The 26,714-nt window shown below is 42.9% G+C and overlaps 1 protein-coding gene across 2 annotated transcripts in view; it reads left to right on the top strand.

The window, feature by feature from the left end:
* dsd (attractin-like protein dsd) overlaps window positions 1-26,714 on the top strand; it is a 180,799-nt gene that overhangs the window by 137,066 nt on the left and 17,019 nt on the right. For both annotated transcript variants that reach the window (XM_072286089.1, XM_050193007.2), the window contains exons 17-22: window positions 1,526-1,600; window positions 8,622-8,781; window positions 8,874-8,932; window positions 10,768-10,926; window positions 17,875-18,103; window positions 25,364-25,442. In XM_072286089.1, the coding sequence (XP_072142190.1) occupies window positions 1,526-1,600; window positions 8,622-8,781; window positions 8,874-8,932; window positions 10,768-10,926; window positions 17,875-18,103; window positions 25,364-25,442 (761 nt within the window). The remainder of the gene's footprint in view (window positions 1-1,525; window positions 1,601-8,621; window positions 8,782-8,873; window positions 8,933-10,767; window positions 10,927-17,874; window positions 18,104-25,363; window positions 25,443-26,714) is intronic.

The raw sequence follows: 26,714 nt of genomic DNA, 5'->3' as shown, positions 1-26,714 counted from the left end.
ATGCGTTTCACAGCAATCTGTTTCTAGGCCTCTTTACAGCCACATTACAACTACCATTTGCAACTCACCTCATCATTTCATACAGAAAACAAAGGCAATTTATTACCATATGCCATGGCGCTCTTTGGCCATAGCTGGCCCTTGTGCCATTAAACACCACACATCTTATTCGTGTTCCTTGAGATGCTTCTTTAAAGTTTCACATAAGAATTACTGCTATACATCCTTATAATTTTATGTATCACAGTTTATGTTGTGACTACTACATCTTGAAATAAAATATTAAAACATAAATGCATCCATAAATGAGCACATTTCTAGTAGTAACAAAAGAATTTAGTTGTATCACGCTGCAAGAGAAGCTTGTTCTCGGCTGTGCTGCATGCAGGTGGATGCAGCACCAATCCCATTTTAGAAGTGGAAGTCGTGGGTTACTCATTTAATTATTGTGTAAATAAATGCAACAGTGTGAAAGGTATTATTACAGAATAGTGCATCTCAATTTAAAAAAAAAAGGCTGATTTTGTAATCAAGTGGGGAAAAAACGTCTCCTTACTATTACTGTCACCACATTGTGACACGCACTACTTGGTGCCCTTGCCTGCACCATTAGGTGTGCTTAACCCTTTCTGCAGAATATGAAAGCTCCAGTAAATGCCCAGATTGCCAAGCTATTGAGTTGCTTTAGTTCTTCGTTTGTTTGTATGTACTACAGGCCATGTGTGGCCCAAGCAGGTTTGCATCACAAAAGTTGACGGGCAGCAACACCGAAAAAAATGCTATATCATGTAAAATCCTTCTGCATGATAGTGAACTCTGCAGTCATTCACTTGAAGCTCTCTGGGTCGCCCTAGCTTTATTTATTTTGACCTATTTGTACTATGCTGCTGTTTTAACTAAATTCGTGTTGATGTGCTGTACTAAGTATCTCATTGACAATGTTCCTTGCAAAATTTACATTGTGTGTGTTAAAAGTAACACTCAAATCTCACCTCTCATGTCACCCAACGTCAAGCTGTTGAAGTGCAGTGAGTTCATTGTACTTGACAACATGAACTTTTGTGTTTGCAGAATATTTGAACAGCCACTTGTGGGCTGTGTTCACTAGAAGTTTAAATGTGGATACGCAATATATTAGAAAGCTTTTGAACATGCTGATTAAGTCTGTTCTTGACATAAACAGATATATATGTAGACATTCTTTGGATGTCACTTTTATTGAATTTTGGATCATTTGTAATGATCAATGATTGTATTGCTCTTAGTGCTACACTGACAAACATAAGGAACAACGGAACCCAACCCAACATTAGGAACCAAACCTGTGGCTGCTTGGGACCACTTATCTTACGTATTCTTAAAGTGATTTTCTGCCTTCTTCCTTTTTCCTCTTTCTTTTTCACTTGTCACACACTTTACACGGTTTGTTACAGTGGCATTCTGGTGTCCTTTAGAAATATGTTAAAAATTTGTAACAGAGACATGAGTGTTATAACCATTCTCTGTACTAATTCTTGCTTTGCAGAATGCCAGTGCAATGGACACAGCACTTGCAATGGCTCATCTGAGTGCCTTCAGTCCTGTCAGCACCGCACGGAAGGTAAGTTATCACTAAAGAAACGCTATTTCTAGCTGGGGTGTAATACATAAGGTTGAAATGCACGGTAACTGTTGTACTTCAAGCTTCTGCTAGATGTGTACGAAAATGTAATCAAGATTTTACCCTCATCAATTCAGCTGTCCATGCTTATAAACTACACTCGAACCTTGTTATAATGAAGTTGAAGGGGAAGCCAAAATTAGTTTATTATATCCATTACTTCATTATATCCATTATTGCCCATTACTGCAGTGTATGCCTAATGGCGTGTTCAACATGTAAAGAAGACTACAGCACCACAGTCTGTTAAACTGCTATGTGGCCGCGTATGCAAATAAATTTGAATAAAAGATCAGCAAAAGACCCTCCGGCATGTGCAAAATGCAACTTTTTAGCACCTGCCTTTACAATAGCCTCCTTCTGTTCCAATGTGTTTATCTTTCGCTTATGCTTTCGTCTTTGCTCAATCATATTGTCGAGAATCTGGCATAACAGTGATGCATTTGAAGGGAACAGCTAGCAAAGTGCGATGCAAACTGTGTTCTAGCAGCACATGGCGCACAACACGGTGTGCCAACTATGCAGCCGGAAGGGTATTCTTGGGCGACCTCCTTGACTTTTGGAGATAGTTTCACTTTAGCGAGATTCTGTGAATCTGCCAAAGTATACGGTCGGCAGAGCTTGGTGCAGCACGGTAAATACTGTTGGCTGATATGCGGACGCGTTTAGCCCGTGAATGCGAGACAATCTGTTGCTCTCTCGTGGCCCCGTGGCTGCTGCAGCCCCGCTATATGACTGCGTCGACTTGGCTTGGCTGGCTTGTGGCTTCCGAGATCGCACCAAAGCAATCTCAGAAATCACACCTAGCTGTGCCAGTCAGCATGGTGTGCCGCAGTGAGAAAGAAGTGGAGGCACTGTTCTTTTTAGCATGCCATGTACAAGCATCAATATCAATATATGGCACGGCGCAGCTAGGCATGGCCGAGATTGCAATCTCAGAGGGTGCGCCTATGCCTAGCTTCGCCAGCTACGCACTGCAGCGAGATATAGGTACGATAACATAAGAGAGATGTGTTGCTTATGCGTGGTTACTGGGCACAGGGCTACACATGGTGGTGAGAATGACCAGTGTTATTTGACAGAGTATTCGATGTGGGAATTTTGAGCTGGCTGCGTCGAACAAGTGCCAAATTTGGTGGAAAGCGATATGCTCAGTGCACAACGGTCGGCATTTTGGAGGCAAATCTAGCTCGTATCTATTGGCAGAACAATCTTACTTTGTTAAAGCAAGGTTTTAAATACATGGATCTCTATGGGAACTTCAAGAGGAATTGCATGTACAGTCACGGACAGATTAAAATGGACCACGGCTTATGCGGCCGGAGTGGCTGTGGGGCCGCACCATGGCGTTGCTATCGCCAGAGTCCTTCCATTTTTTTCTGGTCACGAAACTGCCGCCTCATTTTCATATAGAGCCAGTGCCCGCCGCTAGAGGCACAACTGGTCATGAGAGGGCATGCGAACGCCGCTACCGCTGTGGTTGTGTGTGGGGCGGCCGTGGTATTCTAGCTTTCTCAACTTCCTCAACCGTCGCTTTAGTTTCACGTAACTATTTTTAACATTGAATATGCTTAAATTACTGCCTGAGCGCGTCTTCTGCCATGATATGAACGCCCGGGACGAAAAAAAAGCTGCACATAACATGGAGCTTGCGGCAGTCTCAGACAAAAAAAAAATAAATAAATAAAAAATCTGGGAATTTAAGAGCCAGAACCGTGATACGATTATGAGGCACGCCGTAGTGGGGGACTCGGGATTAATTTTGACCACCTGGGATCCTTTAAAATGCACCTAAATTTAAAAGATGTAAATAAATATCTGAATGAGATTTAGGTAGGATTAATGCAAGACAAACTTTGCTACTAAATGTCTTTAAATGCACCTAAAGGACTGCAAAGCGATGCCATTTCTGTATGACATTTAGGTAGGATTAATGCAAGACAAACTTCGCTTCTAAATGTCTTTAAAATGCACCTAAATTTAAATAAACTGGTGTTTTGCATTTCGCCCCCGTCAAAATGCGTTCGCTGTACACGGCCGGGTGGTCTCGGTCCAGATTTCTACATCATTGCCGTTCGCCTCAACACTTCAGTGGGCTCCGCTTTTTAATATTTGCCTGAAATTAAACACCGCGCATTCGCAACAAAGCGCCAGTGGTCCCACTTATCACCAGATGCAAACATATGGGCTGTCACCCCCGCTTACCAGTAAGCGCCAACTCTCCGTTGCGCATAGCGCCAGATTGTTTGCCGAGCACAGCTGTTAACTTTCTGTTAAACTGTGGCAGAGAAGGACTCTGACTGTGGGCAGTATATTATAAGGAGATCAAAAGAATCAAATTGTTATTGCAAAGGGCTGCTGCCGTAGAATACTTAATGACAAAGAAAAGGAAATTGAGCTGATCCGTACACTTGAGATTTCTCTGCAAAGCGATGCCATTTCTGAATGAGATTTAGGTAGGATTAATGCAAGACAAACTTCGCTACTAAATGTCTTCGGTGCAGCTTTTAGCAACGGATTAAGGCGAACGTGAAGTGTTAGGACCTGCGCAGTTGAAACTAGATGTATTGTAATTAGGCAATTGCATTAGCAAGCATTCGTTTAGAAGCGTCAGTAAGCCCAGCACTTATTCACGCTGCTCGTGGTTTCGACGCAGAAACGACGAGACTAGGTATTTTGGTTCTTAATGCGCAACTATTTACAATATGTTAAAAACTTAATAATTCGATTAAGAAAAGAAATAGAACGTGTTGGTGCAAAAACGACATGCAAGCATGATCATTTATTTATCGTGTAAAATAAGTGGAGCAAAATACAGACAGCACAGAGGCATCCGATCAAGAATGGTCCACCATTCATAATGCAAGAAGTTTGTTAAAAGCATGACACTGATATAATAAGCATAAAGAAATAACATCAAACGTGAGAGATATGCATTGGGGGGCAGGAAACAAACACCAGCAAACGAATGGCAATAAATACAGAATGCATAATCGATTGTTTCTATAAACAAGAAAGTGTAAAGCATAAGCATTTCATAACACATGGCAAAACAACTCTCAAACGAACACAAGTAGCCACATCACAAATACAGCAATTTTTTTTTTTTAAATGGCTTGTTAGAGATACCACCATTCTACTTCTTCAGCTGTTACTTGCAACACGTGTTCGGCATCGTTGTCCCATCCCGCCACTTCAACTAAACAGCCCAGCACTCGAAAAATAGCGCAGCACATGCGCAGAATGCACCGGAAGCTCGCCTCGCACTGCGCACGCGTTTCGGTACGCGAATGATGCCCTCTCCCATAGCGTGACGGCGGAGTTTCGTGACCAGAAAAGCATGGAAGGACTCTGCTATCGCGCTTCACGCGCTCACGACGAGAGTACCCCTAGTGGCGTCAAACTTTGCCTCCGCACCCTCGCTCTCGCGCTGGTGCTTGTCATGCTTGATAAATTTACTGCGGTGTTTGGCTGCTCTGCTGCAGACTATCGGGAAGAAGGGGCGTGTGAATCGCCAGTAGTTGAGCACTTTGCACTGTCGCGCAGTAGCAAATGGCCGCAGGCCATCAAACCGCTGTTCTGTGAAGAAACAAAACCGCGCCCCCCCCCCCCCCCCTTATTTTTTGTCGGTGATTCGCAGTCGTGGACACACAAAATGAAGCATGGCTTCGGTTAAAAAACGCAGACCAGTGCCAACTAGTGAAAAAGGCGCCTGGTGTCGAGACGTCTGCTCTCACATGCGCGTCCGTTTTAGCTCGCAGCCTCTCCCAACCTTTAGCATCGGCTTAGTGCTCTTTAATTGTAGGGAGCAGCGTAAGATGATGCCACTGTAGCTCCAACGTCTGATGCGCTGCCGGAATAGGTTGTCACGGGCGCTATTGTCCACCGCGTCCAGCTCGCGCTGCAGCTGACGGCTGCCACCTTAAAGTCGCAGGCCCTATACATTTTTTTTTTCCTGTCGCGTGACCACGATACCACATAAGCAAAGGATCGCTGCGGCATCTCGTCTCCCAGACTCTGAATTATCCGTGTGCAACAGGTCGCTGGAATGACGATGCGCGACACACTCTTTATATTTGCCCATGCTTTCTTCCACTGCTGGGTTTATTCGCAGTAGATGAAGTGGCTTCGGTAGGCTTTCTCCTATGAGAACTGCTATCGTCGAATCTCTGCTTTTTTTCTTCTTTTTGCTGGAATGTGAAGAGCTTGACGCCGTGCAAACCGTGCGGCTTGATGCTCTGCCACCGCGGCTCGGTATTAGCAGACTGCTTGGCCGGTGTTGTGAGCTTGCTGGCGGGCAGTTTTAACGCGAAAGCGTTAAGGAGCTCGTGTTGCAGGAAAGCCGGTGTCGTCGGCGTCGGCGGCGTTGGCCGTGAGCGAAAAAATGGCGGAAGGCAATTCATAAATAAAAACAACTTGCAAGATGGGCTGGGTGAGAATCGAACCAGGGTCTCAGGAGTGTGAGACGGAGACGCTATCACTCAGCCATGAGTTCAATGCTTCAAAGCGGGACAAAAGCGCCTCTAGTGAATGTGGTGTTGCCTTAGAAACGTGCCGTAGAAAGTTATACTGCGGTGTATATCGGTCATTATGAGCATATAAATTTCAGAAGTCGCAGTTAAACGTGTAGTGAAGTATGTTCTTGCTACATTTCTTCTGCGCTCGGCGCGCACGCAGAGCCATCTTGCGGCAAACACAGAAGACCCCTTACTCGCAATGTACGGCGCTGCCCCGACAGGTGGCGCGCCACTCGCCCGTGCGACGCGACTCCTCTTTCCACTCACAGCGCGATTCCTAGGTGCATCGTCCGATGCGGGATGCCTCTGACGTGATCGCTGCGCCGTAGCTCGTCTGGTGGGAAAGCGTCCCCTGCTATGTGTGCCTGGCTGCTGGCGAGGAGTCATGCGTCTGCGTGGTGCTCCCAAACGAGATAGAGGACGATCCCATCGAGGCGTCAGCCCCATGATCGCGTCCGCTTTCGTGGCGCGTCGAGGCCCGGCTGTCCGTGCCGATCGCGACGTTTGGCTTGCGTAGATCGTTTCTCCCTCCGAGACACCGAGTTCTTTGATTCGTTCCACTTGCTCAGGTACACGTTTCGTCTTCGTATGACTCAAGAGCATGCCGAGCGAATGAGTGGGCGGTGCGAACGGGGTGCGATAACGCTATCGCATTCCACTCTTGAAGGCGAAGCTTAAGCATCCTCCAATTTTTTACTCCCGCATGTTCCAGGCGACACTTGCACTGAAGGGTTCTTGTTAGGGTGGCCGACCATGTTGAATGGAGTTACCTCTATTTCTTGCGCATGGTATTAAAATCTGTTCGTCCAGGATTCAACGATAGCAGTTCTCATAAGAGAAAGCCTACCAAAGCCTCTTCAACTACTACGAATAAACCCAGCAGTGCGAGATATCATGGGCAGATATAAAGAGTGGGACACGTGCCGTCATTCCAGCGACCTGTTGGACACGGATAATTCAGAGTCTAGAAGACGAGACGCAGCAGCGATCTTTTGCTACGCGGTATCGTAGTCACGCAACAGAAAAAATAAAAAATGTGTAGGGCCTGCAGCTTTAAGGTGGCAGCCGTCAGCTGCAGCTCGAGCTGGCCGCAGAGAACAATCACGCTTGCGACAACCCATTCTGGCAGCGCATCAGACGTTGTAGCTACAGTGGCGTCATCTCACGCTGCTCCCTACGATTAAGGAGTGCTAAGCCAATGCTAAAGATTGGAAGAGGCTGTGAGCTAAATAGGACGAACATGCAAGAGCAGACGTCTCAACACCAGGCGCCTTTTTCACTAGATGGCACTGGTCTGCGTTTTTTTAACCGAAGCCATGCTTCATTTTATTGTGCCCGCAACTGCAAATCACCAACAAAAAAGAGAGAGAGAGAGAGAACTGGTTCTGATTTCTTCACAGAGCAGCGGTTTGATGGCCTGCGGCCGGCCATCCGCTACTGCGTGACAGCGCAAAGTGCTGAACTACTGGCAATTCATGCGCCCCTTCGTCCTGACCATCAGCAGCAGAGCAGCCGAACGCTGCACTAGAAATTTATCAAGCATGACAAGCACCAGCGCGAGAGCGAGGGTGCAGAGAAGTTTGATGTCACTCTGGATACTCTCGTCGTGAGTGCGCGAAGCACGATAGCTGCACCGTGGTGTGGCCTGCCGCCTTAGCCGTGGTCCATTTTAATGTGTCCGTGACTGTACTTCGTTGTATGCCATTTCGTTATAACAAGGTTGAAGTGTAGTTGGACATGGCCTACAGTGAGTGTCAACGGAGAAGATGCACACTGCCGCTTTTGCTTCGGAAGATATTCGCAAGTTCTTTGAAGTGGTCATGAAACTTCTGTGCAAAATAAAGGCGCACCCCTAAAGCAAGATTTTGTTTATATACTTGCAAATGAAAACGCAGCAGGAGGCTAAAGGGGCACTGCAACAACTTTTGAACTTGAGCAAATGTTCATCTGTATGCAATGCTGCCATAGCCATGCAAGCCAAATATTATTCGACTGCATGCAGCAGGAAGCCCACATTCTTGCATAAAAAATTGCTCTCTCTCTCTCTCCTGTGGCTTTCAAGGCCCTGTCTAATATGCATTGTTTATGACGCCATAGGCATGGAAAAAAGAAAAAGTGAAAACAGAGCTATAGGGAGAGCATTGCTATTGGCATCACCCCAGCTGAGAGGGAACATTGTGTTGAGGAATAGGGAAAATAAGGATTGCGCTATTTACATCTCTCTTATTTTGAGGTCTTTTTTAAAAAGTGTCTGTTCTCAGTTTTGAAGAAAAAAAATGCAAGCTGACTCCTTGACATTAAGGACCACATTTTTTAGTGTTGATGATGTTGTAGTGTTGTTGATGCCTAACACATATGTGTGCATGCATTACATACACATGTGTTCCAAAGCAATTTGGACTACCTTGTTTACACTGCCCTTGTTTATTTTCTCTCCTCTGAAGGACCACACTGTGAGCACTGCATTGCTGGCTACCATGGCAATCCTGCCAATGGTGGTAACTGCACTCCATGTTTCTGCAACAACCATGGTACTTTTTGCCATCGAGAGACAGGCAAATGCAACTGCACCACCAAGGGTATCATTGGTCCAAACTGTGATAGGCAAGTTATAGTCTTTGCACTGCACACATAGTGTGCTTGGCACATTCATCATGTGTTGTCTTCCCTTTTTTTTTCCTGATCTTCTTCTCCAGATGCGATGAGCAAAATCATTACGTGGGCAGCCCCCAGGAGGAAGGTGGCACTTGTTTTTGTGAGTGCAACCTTGCTTGCTTATGTGTCGGTGTCTTTGGTTTTAAGTTGCATTTTTAATCTCGAATTTAAATGGAAGTGGGTCTAAAAGGATTTAATTGGCTTCAGAATCTCTGGTGTTAGAATTGAAACATAGTGAAGTGCTCGGGGAATGTGCTCACATTTACCACTGACACAAGTTTTGCCACCAAGTCCACCTAACATCCTTACTCTGGGCACTGGCGTGTTAAGGTATTTGTTCAGCGAAGCCTGCAATACTCATCATAAAATAATTGGGCATATGCCCTGTTGTTCCTTTATGACATTAGTTAAAATCTCAAAACTTCGCTTGTATGCTTTTATGAATGTCTATCAAGTGTCTGAGGGCAGATATTGCAACCATAAGGGAAAAATGTGATATCTACAGCATATATAACATTTTCTACCTTGTCTTAAATGAGAAAATCTCATCCTGCATGTGTGTTACTACACCTTTTATAACTTATGAAAGTTATTTCCAAACTATTGCCATATTCTGTTTCACACACCACTGTGCCCTAAAAAAAGTGCATGACATCTGGCTTATTAACTTAGAAAACATAATGCCATATTTTATTTAAGGGGGTTTGTACAAGACCAAATTAGCTTGAGTCAGCATTTAGGGTTAAGGATTGTTGGGGTTTTGGGTAATGTGCCTGGTACTGGCTAGCTAAAATCAAAGTGAGACACGAAGCTCATCCCCACTTTGCAATGCACATAAAAGGTGCATGTCGGGGCAGGTTCATCGACTCACTAGCAAGGTGTAGAGACGACTCCAGCAGTGAATCTACAGTGATCAGCAATTGAAACATGATACTCAGATCGCACGGCATCTGTCGCTCTGAACCACTGGTGAGTGCTGGTTGATCACTGTAGTGCCAAATGCAGTCACAATGTGTCACAAAGGCCCTTGTTTTCGTCGTGTAACAATACATCAGCTTGATATCCCCAACGCCTACCGGTGGCGCAAGAAACAGCAACATCCATGTGCTCTGAGTATCATGTTTCAATCACTGAGCACTGTACAAGAGGCAGCTACAATCAAGAATGATGCCACTGGGTGGCTGTCATAACCTATGGATGAAAACTCCCAGAAAGTCCACTCAGCCACCGAGGCTATGGCAATCTAGATATGCTGCAAGAGGCTCAGGGCGCGTAGGGCGGCCCAGGGCGGCGTAGTACCACTTGGGTCCCAACATCCAATAGCCAAGAGTGCCAAAGGTGGATCTGCCAAGTGAAAGCACCCATACACCTTGGATGCCGCAGGAGAGACACCAAGGCGATGTTCTGAGAGGCTCGCTTGTTCAGCACTGAGCATACACGTTGCGCACATCGTAACATGATCTGCGGTGCGCAGGCCACAGGATCTGCATTGTGCAGGCATTATACAAGGCCAAAGTGGTGTTTCTCCAGTGATTGCTCCGGGCTAATGGCCCAAATCACTCATGAATCGAAGGATCTCCGCAGGAGATATTGCTCCGGGCTAATGGCCCAAAGCACTCATAAGTCAAAGGGTCCCACAGGAGATTGAACTGAAAATTATTTTCATGTACGAGGTAGTTTATTCACTACACTATATATAGTATGTTAGATTTATTTCACTTACAGCATTTACAGTCTTATACTATCATGTGCATGGCTAAATTTACATAAATTCATCATATGTTCAGTACAGATTTATTCATACAATCCTTGTAGCAAGGCAGACCTTAGGTACCTGTTGCATTCTTTGGTTGTGATTGCAGTTATGAGTGTAGCCATACGTACAACTTACGTTAATTGGCTGTATTGTTGCCCTTGCACTTTGTTTTATTTCAGATAATCTCAGTATTGATTTTCAGTACACATTCAACCTGTCCTCTGAGGACTACTATCGCAACATCAATTTTATGAATGTGCCAATAAAGGTCGGCAACGATGTAGAATTCACCATCTCTTGCTCTGGAAAGGCTTATGTCAACATCTCCATTGGATCAGGTGAGAATTATATTCTCTGTAGATAACAGTTCAAGATAATTAAGTGACAAACAGCATGGGATCAAATCCCAGCCATGGCAGCCACATTTCGGTGGGGACGAAATGCAAAATTGCCAATTGTCTCGTGCATTGGGTGCACGTTAATGAAACCCAAGTGGTCAGAATTAATCCGGAGTCCCCCACTATGGCATGCCTCATAATTATATTGTGATTTTGGCACATTAAACCCCAGAATATATTTTTTAAAGATAATTAAGGGACAAACAGAAAACAGCTGCCACAATCTTCACCTCTTTATTTTTACTTAAGTAGTTTATGTTAGCATGGTACACAAACGCTTACTATAAAGTTTGTAACATGTTCACAGTAACTTAGTTTTATGAAACCTCACGAGCTCAAGCGTCAGTTTCACTACTTTTCATTTTCTAACAAAGAAGTCTCAAATGATCTGTCGGGAATATAAGCTACCCACTTATAGTTGTAAAGTGCTGTCCATAAAGATTGTACCTCAAGAATTTTTAAGAGATGCTTTAGTAATACCGCATGTAGGAACAAAGGAAATGTGAGTTGATGGTGCTAGGATGCAGGCTACCCTCTCTGCATTGGAGGATCTATCCATTGCCTTGACCGGCACACACAAGCGGCATTCCTGCCCTGCCTTCTCCCATATTGGAGCTAAGGGCCAACGTGTCATTTACATTATGATCCCCACACTTCCTCTCTCTCTCTCTCTCTTGCTGTGCAACACATTTCTAGTGACAGCTTTGCACACACTACACTTCACAGGAATTCTCAAGTTTGTGTTGCTGCTGGCTGTTTGCGCACTGTAGGCGATGTGTGTGATGTCATCACTGCTGGCGGGTAGACTGCCTCCTTTGAAAAGGACATGCAGGCTTTTATTTGAATTTTCATCTGTTTCCATGGTGTGCATTGGCTTAATAATTTGCTTACACAATCGTTGCGGCATTTGTCAGTTTGTAATGCTGAAACCTGGTGAGGGGCCCTTTAAGGGGAGACGCTGCTCAGAAACCTTTCTTTTTAAATATTATTGCTAGGCAAATGAAAATTGTGCCACTTATATAGCTTGATATCCTCATTACAAATCTGTTTTTAGTTTTAGGATAGCTTGATGCTTTCATGTCCCAAGTGCCATGCATAAGTGAGAAACAGTGCATGTTTGTGCAGCTACTGGACCTAGCAGTTGGCATGATATAGCAGTGCAAGATGGAGTTTGTTGTCCCTAACACTCCAGTGAGTGCTAATAACCAAGATAATGCAATTCCCTTGAAAGGCAACATTTTGAGAGAATTTCATATCTGATGCTTCGTTTTCAGTGACTGGTACCAACGGTTATTGAACATTTCCATTTTTAAAAATAAACTGGTTGCACTAAAATCTAGATAGGCGCATTCTACACATTTTAAAGATGATGCACACCAAATTTGGTCTTGCGGAGCATCTGTAAAAAGTAAGATAACAAAGTTAAATCTGAGACCATCCAGTAGTTTACACCTGTTAATTATGTTGTTTTGTCTCAGTAAAGGGTTGTGCTATTTTATTGCTAGATATTTGACTATTAACTGTAGTACTCTTGACAATTGATAGTGGTGTGCGAATATTTGAAATTTCGTATGCAAATTGTATGGTCCCTTTTATTGGATTTGTATTCGATTTGAGAATTTACTATTTGAAGTTGCTGAATATTTGTTTCTGTTTTTAATATATAAGAGATAAAAACACTTATTACTCTTTTGAGGGAGACAGAATGATTGATGTGAAGGCTGTTCCAAATGATTCTGTTGCAAGATATTTGCTGTTAGTGCCTTAGTGAGATTAGAAGAACTGGTGAGGCTTATACATTGCTGAATAACGGATATGTCCGCTGCTATAGAGGTCTCCTAGATAAGAAGCAATACAGGGTAGGATTCCGAACCTATAAGTGCATAGTGGGCAACATTGATGAATTCTACAGCATTAATGAGAGGGTAGCTGTAGTCGTAATCAAGCTTAATAAGAGGTATCGATTAAAGGTAGTACAAGCCTATGCTCCAACATCCAGTCATGATGATGACGAAGTAGATGAGTTTTATGAAGATGTTGAATTAGTGATGAGAAAAATGAAAACTCAGTATACTGTAGTAATGGTGACCTCAATGCAAAAGTGGGGAAAAAGCAGGCTCATGAACAAGCAATTGGCAACTACTGCATCGATTCTAGGAATGCTAGAGGAGAATTGCGGGTAGAATTCGCAGAAAGGAATGAGCTTCGAATAATGAACACCTTTTTCAGGAAGCGTAGCAACAGAAAGTGAACCTGGGAAAGCCGTAATGGTGAAACAAGAAGTGAAATTGACTTCATACTTTCTGCCGATCCCAGCATAGTGCAGGATGTAGAAGTGATAGGTAGGGTAAAGTGCAGTGGTCATAGGTTAGTGAGGGCTAGGATTCACCTCAATTTCAAGAGAAAAAGAGCAAAATTGGTCAAGAAGAAACAGGTCAACCTAGAGACATTAAGGGTAAAAACAGACAAATTCAGGCTGGTACTTGCAAACAAATATGCAGCCTTAGAACAGAGAGATGATGATGACATAGAGCTAATGAATTAAACCGTAACTAGGTTGGCTTCAGAAGCAGCAATTGAAGTAAGAGGTAAGGCACAAAGGCAACCAGTAGGTAAGCTCGGCCAAGTAACGAAACGCCTCAAAGAAATGACAAAGAATGAAAGTGTCCAACTCAAGAGATAAGATAGAATTCGTGGAACTGTCAAAACTGACCAACTAGGCGAAAATAAGTGACATTCAAAATTATAACGCAAGAAAGACTGAAGAAGCTGTAATAAATGGACGCAGCTTGAAATCAGTGAGAAGGAAACTTCGCATAGGACAAACCAAGATGTATGCACTGAAGAATAAGCAGGGTAATATCATCAGCAATCTCGAAGGCATAATAAAAGCAGCAGAAGAATTCTATACTGACCTGTACAGTACCCAGAGGACTCGGGAGTACTCCATTTGAAACAATAATGAACAGGATACAGAAACTCCTCTTATAACTAGAGATGAGGTCAGAAGGGCTTTGCAAGACATGAAACGGGGAAAAGCAGTAGGAAAAGATGGAATAACAGTCGATTTAATCAAAAATGGAGGAGACATAATGCTTGGAAAACTGGCAGCTCTTTGTACAAAGTGTCTATCGACTGCAAGGGTCCCAGAAAACTGTAGGAATGCAAACATTACACTAATCCACGAAAAAGGAGACGTTAAAGAATTGAAAAATTATAGGTCCATTACCTTACTCCCAGTATTATATAAAACATTTGCCAAAATAATCTCCAATAGAATAAGAGCAACACTGGACTTTAGGCAACCAAGGGAACAGGCTAGCTTCAGGAAGGGATACTCTACAATGGATCACATCCATGTCATTAATCAGGTTATCGAGAAATCCGCAGAGTACAACAAGCCTCTCTATATGGCTTTCATAGATTATGAAAAGGCATTTGATTCAGTAGAGATACCAGCAGTCATAGAGGCATTACGTAATCAAGGAGTACAGACTGCTTACGTAAATACCTTGGAAAATATCTACAGAGGTTCTACAGCTGCCTTAATTTTAAACAAGAAAAGCAGGAAGATACCTATAAAGAAAGGTGTCAGACAGGGAGACAGTATCTCTCCAATGCTATTCACTGCATGCTTGGAAGAAGTATTCAAGCTATTAAACTGGGAAGGCGTAGGCGTAAATATCGACGGCGAATATCTTGGCAACCTTCGCTTTTGCCAATGACATTGTTTTATTCAGCAACAATGCAGATGAGTTAGAACAAATGATTGAGGACCTTAACAGAGAGAGTGTTAGAGTGGGATTGAAGATGAATATGAAGAAGACAAAGATAATGATAAATAGCCGGGCAAAGAACAAGAGTTCAGGATCGCCAGTTGGCCTCTAGAGTCTGTGAAGGAGTATGCTTATTTAGGTCAATTAATCACAGGGAACCCTGATCTTGAGAAGGAAATTCACAGAAGAATAAAAATGAGCTGGATCTCATACTGCAGACACTGCCAGCTCCTGACTGGAAGCTTACCATTATCACTGAAAAGGAAGGTGTACAATCAGTGCATTTTACCAGTGCTGACATATGGGGCAGAGACTTGGAGACTGACAAAGAAGCTTGAGAGCAAGTTAAGGACCGCGCAAAGAGCGATGGAACGAATGTTGCTAGGCATAACGTTAAGAGACAGTAAGAGAGCGGTTTGGATCAGAGAGCAAACGGGTATAGACGATATTCTAATTGACATCAAGAGAAAAAAAATGGAGCTGAGCAGGTCATGTAATGTGCAGGTTAGATAACCATTGGACCATTAGGTTACAGCATGGGTACCAAAAGAAGGGAAACGCCGACGAAGATGACAGAAGGCTAGGTTAAGCGATGAAATTGGGAAATTCGCGGGCGCTAGTTGGAATCGGTTGGCGCATGACAGGGGTAATTGGAGATCGCAGGGACAGCCCTTCGTCCTGCAGTGTACATAAAACTGGCTGTTGATGATGATGTAAAGGCACAAGTTTGTAAGCAAACACACAGGGCAGATAACTTGTGCCATTCAATAAGAATGCTAGCTTTTAGGCAGCCTATATAGGAATTTGTTCTGATTTATTCTTTGGCCAGTTTTAATATGTTTGATCCCTTCAAACAATCTGCATTGCTATAGTATCACATTTCTCTCCCTCAGCCAATTCAACACTGTACATGCATATGGTAACATACTGTTCCTTTGCTTCGTTACTGTCATTGCCATAGTGTCCCAGATGACCTAAACCAGTTTATCATTTTAAAGCTCCTCAGTTGCCCGAACATCTACTTGTGAGTGGTATTACATGCGTGTGTCAGTGTATGTAAACCTGATTTCTTCTTATATCAGACAGACTCCATGGAAGCTTTGTATTTGATGTCACTTGAGAAATTAGAAAATATCCTATGTTCAATTCAATATTTTAGGGTCGTTTCTCTCTGTATTCATATTAGATTCAATTAGGAAGTTTCACTATTCAAATACTCGTACAATTGAGAGATGTGCCTTGTGTATGTTTGACATCACAATGAGTTCAATTTTCTGAGTTACAGTAAAACCTCATTAATTTGATGCTCATTAATTTGGAAAATCGAATAATTCGGACTTGTCCTGTGGTCCCGGCAGGCATATGCATTATTTAATGCAATGAAACTCTTGTTAATTCAGATTAATTTGGCCACACATCGGTTAATTTGGACAATTCTCAGAGCTCTGCAGGCACGGTGCACCGCAAACGTGCGATACAAAAGAGCAAAAATGGCGTTAGTGTCCACCAAAACAAAGCGACAGAGTTTACATCGCCATAGTCATTAGTAGAAATCATACGTGAATCACAGCAACACCAGAACGTGTCGTGCCTATTTGTGCCTTTAAAGCCTTTCTTGCGTTTATTGCTCCGCATAGCACCACATTGGCTGTGTGCCTTCACGACTGCATAGTTGCCATAGATGATCGCGTCGATAGCAGTCGCAGTTTCGTCCGTGGCGGTCGCGGCAAACAGTAGTTTTGTTTTTACTGCTGTCGAAAATAAAGAGCACTGTCCACATTGCGATGGGCGGCGACTTGGCGACCCTGGTGAAAAAATAATTGGGATGTATGCATGGTAGTGAAAAGCGTCTCAAATGAAGACGCGCGCTACGGCCGCGCTGTAAAGGAAGTTGCAAGGCATTCGCTGCTGCGAGCGCTAATCAGTCACGAGATGAAAATTGCAGCTTCCGCACTGCTTTTGTGCAAAATCGAAACAGGATTTGCTGATTCATTCAGTAAATAAAAGCATGTTGATGTAGTATGCATTTGCTTACTGTTTTCTAGATACCTTCAATAATTCAACATTCAGTTAATTCAGACATTTTTTTCGGTCCTGTGAAATTTGAATTAACGAGGTTTTACTGTATTGGATTAAAATAGGGAAGTGCTAGCCATGCTAAACCTTTACAGTGATCTTTTATCTTGTGAGAACCACTGCAGTTTAGAACCACTGGCATTAGAGCAGATTTTAAAGCATGAAGCGTAATTATATTAAATTAGCAGTACGGCTTTATTATAATTAACAAGACCCATCAGTAGGAAGTGCATGCGTAAGCATAAGCATGGGTTCAAAAAAACACTTTCGTTATAGGAAGTTGCCAGACACATCGAGACATGTTTAACATTGCTTATGGAGGCTGTTGGTCATTTTTTCTTTAAAGCTTTAACACTCTTATCAAATTGGTCGTGTGACATATTGGGACCATTAGATGGATGGTGCTAAACCTCCTGACCAATTTCGTGTTAATGCATCTTGCATAGATGTCGAAGCATGAGGATGAGAATGGTTGTACAGCACTTTTACACGATATAAAAGAAACTGGGCCAACAAACTCAGTGGCTCTGCGCAGCTTCTCCGGGGTGTCCTTGTAATGGTGAATGTGGGTGTTAACCACTCTGCTGTTAAAAAAGTAAATCACAGCTTACTGTTGTACCTTTTACAGATTGCCAATCTTTGTGAATGACTTCAATTGCATCCAGTACAAGTTAGATGTTAGACCTTGCACTATAGTCAAAGCATGGTTCTGAGTATAACATTGGATGCTTTCTGAGATGCACATACACACACAGTCTCACTACATGTAATCATGGGCGCTTGTAAAAACTTCCAAATATGATATTGGATGCTATCTGACACACATGCACACAGTCTCACTAGATATACTCGTGCAAATAAGGTATTTATCAGTGCTTGTGAAAACTTTACTAGTCTGAACTGTAGTAGTTGCAGAGTGACAGTGTGGAACATCATTAATTACAAGAACTTGTTGTGCATGCTGCATTTTCTTAGTCACAGTCAGGAAAAAGCATTTCGGTGTGCTCAGTGACTGACTTTTTCTCGCCGAGTGCAGGAGGCCAGCCACCATCACGTGCTGATGGTGATGCAGAGCCTGCCCTGTTGGATAGCCGCAAGTGTGACAACATCAAGCTACCATTCTACGATGAGAAGCACAACTTTGGCTCGCAAAACACCACTTTTTTTGTATATGTGTTCAACTTCACCACTCCATTTGTGCTCCAAATCTCTTTCTCTCAGCACCGGGCACTCGACCTGCTCCAGTTCTTCATCACGTTTTCAAGGTGCTTTTTTTTTCTTTGTACTTGACAGTGTCTAGAAGCATACTTTGAGTGGTTTTGCAGAATAGTGAACCCTTTTGCATAAGGTTTCTGTTCTCTCCCTCAGAGCCCTTTTGGATGAACTCTCTTCATCTCTGATAAACTAAACACTGTGGGGATCTTTGCTTATTTTATTACAGGCTTTGTGTAGGCCTGTTATGTTGAGCTCATGGACAGAGTTCCAAGGTCCCTTTTTGTCAATCTTATGCTGAATTCTAATGGCAGATCCAGAGCAGTCCACAGGCTCTGCAACAAAGCGCCAATTTCCAGTAGAAAGTACTCTTCCAATCTGTATTTGGAACACTGCCACCATATTGAGAGCAAGCAGATGTTCACAACTGCATACAAAAGTTTCAGAATTTTGCACACCAAAATAGTGCTTGACAGATTTTTTGGAACAACGGTTTCAAATTCGCCGTAAACCTGTTAATCGGATAGTTTGTCGCACGTGTGCCTGACTGTGCTCTCATGGCGTGATGAATTGTTTGCTGAAGTTATTCCTGGGCATATATATACTCTAATTCAGCCTCTGATGTCAGGGTTTAAAAAAAAGTAGCCCTAGCTACTTTCAGTCCACTAAAGACTACCACTGCTAGGATTATTTCAGGGTGTCTACCAACCGGGAAAACCGGGAATTCTCAGGGATTTTGAGTAGTCTGGAAAAAGTCAGGGAAAACTCAGGGAATTCGGGCCTCTATTAGGGAAAATTAGCGGCAATTTTATTGAAAGGGTCGAAAGTCGCGGTAATGCTGGCTCGAGTAGCAGACAGGAATTGTAATGAATCGTTTTTGACGCTCTGTCGTTGGCTGGAGGAGTTGCCAGTGTACAGTCAACGACCGATTTTCCGGATTCCCGATAATTTGGACGGCTTCGCGGCACCGCCACGTACCCCATAGCGTCAACGTATCAGAACATGTGACATTTGCGACGCAAGAACTCTTCGCCGTCCGATTTTCCGGTTATTTTGCCGTGACCGCAGGTCCAAAACGGCAATAATCGAAGGCACCACCGCTGCCATTTTGGTTACTTCGCCACCTCGAACCGGCACTCTCGCACGCAGATCCGCTGGCAGCCGTTGCCGCCACTGCGGCAACGCTAGGCCTAGCTACTTCTATATTCGATATGAAGCTTCTTGCCGTTGGATGCCGAGTTTTTTATTGAAAGAATTAGCTGCTGTCAGTAATGGCACGGACTCCGCCTTTGTGGTCCTGGCGATTGGCTTAGAAACTTGGAAAACATGGTGCGTTGCATAATGCCGGTTCCCGAAAGTCAGCTTCGCCTCTGTACAGAAATGTTACTTGGTGAAGCATACCCAAAAGTATTGCAGTGAAGCATAACAAGCGTGGGAAGGGGCTATTGCCACGGAACACAGTATGTATTCCTTAATTATACACGCGTGCACCCGGTATTTCCGGTCACAGTACGAGCACCGATATGCCTAATATGTGTACCGACAGGCCTTCAGAGCGTTTTCGAACGTGCCTGTGGCGGTTTGAGCCCCTAAAGGCACTAAATGACACGCATTTATTTTTTTTTCCAACTGGCCGATTTTTCGGACGTTTTCGCGGCCCCTGGGAGTTCGAAAAATCGGCCATAGACTGTGCAACTGACCAACATACTTCAGATGGTCTTTGGGGCGAACGAGTGGCGGAAGGAAAACAAGAACAGAAATGACCTACGCATTGAGGAATAAACAGGAAAGGAAGCTTGCTGCCGCCGTTTTGAAGGAGCCAGCGCTCAAAAAATTAAGTTTTGGCTAATGCCGAGCTGCTAGTGTCTCATCCAAACCAAAATAAACTCGTTAAAGCAGTGAAACACAACACTCAAGAGTCGTGTGCGGGCTGAGAGTATGTCAGGACAGCTGAGGTTGACTTACGAGCTGTTGAGAGAGAATCTCAATTGTGACAGAGTTCGGGCCTAATACCACTGAACTTGCTATCAGTTGATAGAAATAGCTCATATTCGAGAATACTTGCTTCTATATCCATCTACCTTTTGTTCGTATTTGAAAATGTCCGACACCATTTGCAATTTTTTTTTGAAGACATTTTATTTGCGGTGCATTTTACTAACCCCCCTTCTATTCTCTTTTTGAATAACATGAACACTACTCCTTAGTATTCAAATTAGATTAAGTCGTATATTTTTAAATTTTTTTTCTATAGCTTACTAGAGAGTGACAGCATCGGGCGATATGGTTTCAGCCCGTCTTGACATAAGACATAGTTCTGCATCACTCAGGGAAATTTGCAATGGCACTCAGGGAAAACCTGGAAAACTCGGGGAATTTGGAAATGTCAACTTGGTAGACACCCTGTATTTGCAGCAGTGGTTGTATAGTGAACCGTGCTGTAAGATGGGTCTATTGCTGCAGGTGGAGACAACATTATGACAGTAAGGATGAGTCTTTGCTGTCATGAGATATATGCAATCATACCATGCATTGACATTATGTGTGCATCAAGTAGACACAAACAATTTTTTTCCACCCTCCAGTGTCTCAATAATTTTCCTAATTGCAGTTGACCCTGGTGGGACCAAAGAAAGTAATCAAATTAATCTAGCGGGTCAAACTAAACAAGATGCAGAAAAAACCCTGAACCCCCTGCTGATTCATTTGGCAGGTTTTCCCTATTCTGACAGGCTCCCAAATCAAACGAGTCCACTTTCTATGTGTCCAAAGTAAAAGAAAAAAAAATGTAGAGGTAACATTAAAGCACCTCAACAAAGTAGAAATATAATGTGCACCAGAGAACGCTAACATAATCCTAATCCATAAGAAACGGGACGACAAAGACTTGAAAAATTATAGACCAATCAGCTTACTTTCCGTTGCCTACAAAGTATTTACTAAGGTAATCACAAATAGAATCAGAAACACCTTAGACTTTTGTCAACCAAAGGACCAGGCAGGATTCCGTAAAGGCTACTCAACAATAGACCATATTGACACTATCTATCAGGGGATAGAGAAATGTGCGGAATATACCCAACCCTTATATATAGCTTTCATTGATTACGAGAAAGCATTTGATTCAGTCGAAACCTCAGCAGTCATCGAGGCATTACGGAATCAGGGTGTGGACGAACCGTATGTAAATATGCTGAAAGATATCTATAGCGGCTCCACAGCCACCGTAGTCCTCCATAAAGCAAGCAACAAAATCCCATTAAAGAAAGGCGTCAGGCAGGGAATACAATCTCTCCAATACTATTCACAGCGTGTTTACAAGAGGTATTCAGAGATCTGGATTGAGAAGAATTGGGGATAAGAGTTAATGGAGTGACTTGCGATTCGCTGATGATATTGCCTTGCTTAGTAACTCAGGGGACCAATTGCAATGCATGCTCACTGATCTGGAGAGGCAAATTAGAAGGGTGGGTCTAAAAATTAATCTGCCGAAAACGAAAGTAATGTTTAACAGTCTCGGAAGAGAACAGCAGTTTACGATAGGTAGCGAGGCACTCGAAGTGGTAAGGGAATACATCTACTTAGGACAGGTAGTGACTGCTGATCCGGATCATGAGAGAAATAATCAGAAGAATAAGAATGGGCTGGGGTGCGTTTGGCAGGCATTCTCAGATCATGAACAGCAGGTTGCCATTATCCCTCAAGAGAAAAGTTTATAACAGCTGTGTCTTACCAGTACTCACGTACGGGGAAGAAACCTGGAGGCTTACGAAAAGGGTTCTACTTAAATTGAGGACGACGCAACGAGCTATGGAAAGAAGAATGATAGGTGTAACGTTAAGGGATAAGAAAAGAGCAGATTGGGTGAGGGAACAAACGCGTGTTAATGACATCTTAGTTGAAATCAAAAAAAAGAAATGGGCATGGGCAGGACATGTAATGAGGAGGGAAGATAACCGATGGTCATTAAGGGTTACGGACTGGATTCCAAGGGAAGGGAAGCGTAGCAGGGGGCGGCAGAAAGTTAGGTGGGCGTATGAGATTAAGAAGTTTGCAGAGACGACATGGCCACAATTAGTACATGACCGGGGTTGTTGGATAAGTATGGGAGAGGCCTTTGCCCTGCAGTGGGCGTAACCAGGCTGATGCTGATGATATTTAGCAGTAAATATGGGCAGGTGTCTAATATGTGATACTCAGTGGCAGTTGATTTATTGAAGTCAGCTTTGCTGCACAGTTTTCTGAAGTGAGCTTCGCCGCAATACAGATGTATTATGCGGGAAAGCGCATACTAATGTCGCGAATGCGGTTTATGAGCCAATATTCCTTAAAAAAGAACACAAAAGTACGTGTTATAATTGGATAATTACTGTTATTGCTTGAAAATCTTCATCGGGCAGGATGAAAATACATCTTTTCAACGAAAGATGATGTGTGTTCAACACATTCACTGTTCCCTAAGCTCTGCTGAGACAGATGCTGCAGCAAAGGGGTCACTATTGGGGTCACCATGGGGTCTAGGTGCATGCATGCTGACTGGTCAAGGTCAAAATATCCGGTGAAGGACAATTTCCAGGATCGTAACAACGAAAGTTTGGACCCGTAGAAATGCATGGGCACCAGCTGGGATTTTATGTCAGGATTGGATTAACCGAAAAATCAGATTAACCGAAGTCGAATTAACAGAAGTCTACTGTACTGTGAAAGGCAATTACGAACTCCTGGCTATACTTTTAGAGAATTACATGTGATCTTGAAAAGAACTCCCACTATTCCTAAACACATTAGATGTCCACTGCCACCACAAAAACTCCTTGAGAAGACATACACAGTTAGCGAGCCTTCTGTGAGGTGGCCTTTACTTGCACCATTCCTAGAGAAATTTAAATCAAACCAAGAGAGATATAATTTATTAGAAAGGCGAGGAGGTCAGCCTGAGCTGGCATGCCCTGGTCTGCTACTCTGCCCAGGGGAAAAAGGAAAGGGGACGAAAAAGAGTGATGAAAGATGATGAGGACAGGAGAAATCAAACCAAATCACATATCTTGATCAATGCATTGCATCTGGCTATGCCCAGCTGGGTGCTGTGGTGCAGTACACAAGATAAGCCAGCTGTAAGTACTTGTTAGCAAGAAATATAGTTATTATTTCTCCTGCAAAGTGGCCATGGTGTATTGGCCTGACTGCTTGGCTTGAAAATACAGTTATTGATTCAATCCAAGGTCAGATATGATTTTTATCTCACATTTTGTTGTGCCTCAGCCAAAATGGGATGAACAAGCGCGATCAACCCATGACCTAGCTCATAACTGCTGTTCACAGCAAAATACAGTGGCGGGCATTGCCAAACAGTGGCAAGTTAACCGCACTAAGGGGTGCAGGGGGCAAGTACAGATTGTTGGGCAGCTACTTGGCATAACTGTCTTCATAATTCTTTTTTCCATGTCTATGTCATACTGCTTAGAATATGGACGTTTTTCTGTTAAAGTTGAATTTCTAGATATAAGTTTAACAAATAAAGTTAACATGTTTGGTGCTTTTCAGTTCTAATCAAGAACACAGAACCATAGTATAGAATGCCAGTTCCTATATAACCTGCCATCTTCTTTATGATATCACAGCATTCACGGGTTTGTTTTCTATGAGCTGTGAATCTGCAAGTACTGCTATCTGTGCAGTGAAAAGTCTTAATGTGATTTTTGTCAGTAACTATTTTTTCTATGTAACATTGTTGTGCAAATAATGCATTTGTATAATATGCATTTTTTTTGCTTCTCCTGATCTAAGCTTTAAATCAGCTTCGAAAAGTTTTGGTTATGTGAGAGCTTGTTCACCCTGCTGTAGGTCTTATCTTTGCCAAAATTTTTGGGGTACTCAGTATAATGTAATGATAGGTAAAGCTTTAAATATAAGCTTGTTTCTTTCAAAACTGATTAATTTCATATTAATTGCACCACCATGCTTTGCTTCAGAGAAATCTGAGACATAAAGCACTTCGCATTCAGCAGAGTTTTGCTACAATGCTAGAGTGATGCTGAAGTCAAGCCAAACCTCATTTTAATGAAGTGGGCTATATAACGAAATAATGTATATAACAAAGTAAGTGAAATTTCCCATTAAAGTTCCCATAGCGATACATGTATCAAAATCTAGTTTTAATCGAGTAAAATTGTCCTGCCAATGTATATAACGAGATATATTTGTCTCCAAAACCTAAAAAAGATGCAACCCTTGCATGGTATATCTATTCTTTTCCCCGGGGTTTGGCATACATTCAATGCCAGAGTTTTTGTGTTGAATACACTGTCAACATTGGTCTTTCTCGCCACTGTGAGCAGCTGTGCGTAAGCAGCAGCTCATTATTGCCATCTCACTTCTTTTTCTCACTGCGGGACTGCACAGGCTGGTGTAGCTAGGTGTGGCCTCCACGATACCACTAGTGCAATCTCGGGCCACGCCTAGCTGCACACAGCCTGTACTAGCCTGCATAACGCATTGTAATGAGAAAGAGAAGTACAGTGGCAATCGTGAACCGCTCCTGCATGCGGCGCACTGCACAGCCGGGTGCAAGTAGGCGTGGCCTCCCTCCAAGATTACATCGGTGCGGTGCTATCTCGGAGGCCTCAAGTTGGCTAAGCCAATGTGAAGCCCCGGGAGAGTGGCAGGTCAGCCTGGATCAGCTGCGTGGTTGGCGCACCATGGTGTGTGCCACGTGCTGCTCGACCTCAGCTCGCATCGCAGCGTGCAAGCTGTTTTCTTCAACCGCGTTGCCATTTCGCTGATTTCAGAGACGAGACAAGTGGAAGGTAGAAATGAAAGAACATCACGTTGAAACAGAAGGCAGCTATCGTAAAGGCAGTCACGTCCGGTGCTAGGAAGTTGTGTGTTGCACATGCTGCAGATTCTTTTTCTGTTTTAATTAAAATTTAATCTTCTATGTGGCCATGTAGAAGTTTCGCGGGCCATAATGTCGTCGTCTTCTATGCATGTTTCAAGTTGTGCACCACATTGGGCACATATTGCAGTAAATTGGATGTAACTAAGTAATGGATATAATGAAGTAACTCTGCTCCCTCTCCAACTTCATTGTAATGTGGTTTTAGTGTTTTATTTAAGTAGTAATAGCTATTTGAGGCATTCAAAGATTTTAAGTGACTCAATTAATTAACTTTACTAAGGCTCCCGCTTTTACTTTGTCCTCACTTTGCTCATCGTCTTGAATTTCCATCTCCTGCCTTCCCCGTGTTTTCCCTCAATTAAGTGAATTGCAGCGGTTTCTCACATGACATAATATTTGCCTCTTTCTGCCCCAGCTGTTTTCTCTCGCTGCTAATTATAGCAGCCATCCTGTGGAAGATCAAGCAGAAGTACGACCTTTACAGAAGGCGACAGGTATTAACAATCTCTTTATTTGTGTTTATCAGGTTGTGCCATGGCGTTTCGTTAACATTGGTTGTAAAAAATCGAGATGTTCCAAACTGGCAGAGTATTTTTAAAGGACAAAAGATATATGCTCTTGCCATTGACAGAGCTGCAGTTAATGGGAAAATAATGTAAATATCAAGGAAGCCTGTCGGTACACAACCCACTTTCAGCTCTATGGACAGTGATGCAGAAGTAGGAATCAAGTGGATTTGTTAGACGACGTGCATTTCAAACAATAAAATGCATAGCATTTGATAACAAGAAGTCTGTCAACTGCAGAATTTTCAAAAAAATGCAACTCAGAAGTGCATAAGAAGTAAAAAAAGCGATATAGTCTATAAACAATCACTGCAGGTGGCTTATGTGGCTTTGGTTTCAGTCTTGTGGTTTCACTGATACTCTAGTCTCCAGGTTGCGATAGCGTTTCCTTTATTTGTTTGGACATCAAAGGACATGCTGCAGAAAAAATGCCTTACTACTGTCACACATGCACTTTCAAAGACCATTGAAATCCGGAAGTCCCATTTGCTCCCTTCCTCAAGCTCGCACAAATAAATCATGACATAAAGCTTGTGGATTTCAGGAGTCCCTGGTTTCTTTGGTCTTTGCAAATAACTGTATGTCAGGGGTATGTGATAGTGTTGGTAACTTAGTGAGAGAGTCGCTAAATTTAGATAGTTTTTTAGATAGTGACTTTGAAGTGATTCTTTTAGGCGTGTAAATAACCAGTAAATTGTTCTGGTAAAAGTCCTCAAAGTACTTTGGCTAAGTTGAATGCTCTGCCCCCATTTTTATCCTAGGGGAAATATATGCACCTCGATTGGTCACTACTTCTAAAGATTTACCATAGAGCTTATTAGTGAGCCATCTGGGTGCGTGAAATTTGCTTTTCTAGGCAAAGAAAAATCTTGAGATCTGATACTGCTTTAGAAAGTTGGTGGTTGTTTTTCCTTTCTACATTGCAATGACTCACCACTGCACTAGTTAATTTAAAGCTATAGTTTAAAAATAACAAGAAAGACCTACCGGAATAATTAAAACATAAAAAACACGAAATTTCAAACAAGTCATCGTCTTCACTTAACAATATTTTGCTGAAAATGGAGTGTTTCAAGCTGCATGGGGTCCTGGGCAGGGATAACATGAAATTATACAAATCTATTTTTATTGCAAATATGCCATTAGCCTTCCTTGATAGGTCAAAATGGCTTGGGCTCTGCCCAAATAGGTGCAGAGGCT

The sequence above is a fragment of the Dermacentor andersoni genome, chromosome 1 (assembly GCF_023375885.2).
Source record: "Dermacentor andersoni chromosome 1, qqDerAnde1_hic_scaffold, whole genome shotgun sequence".
In the NCBI taxonomy this organism is placed as follows: Eukaryota; Metazoa; Arthropoda; class Arachnida; order Ixodida; family Ixodidae; genus Dermacentor; species Dermacentor andersoni.
This window is presented reverse-complemented; position numbering and strand designations above follow the sequence as displayed.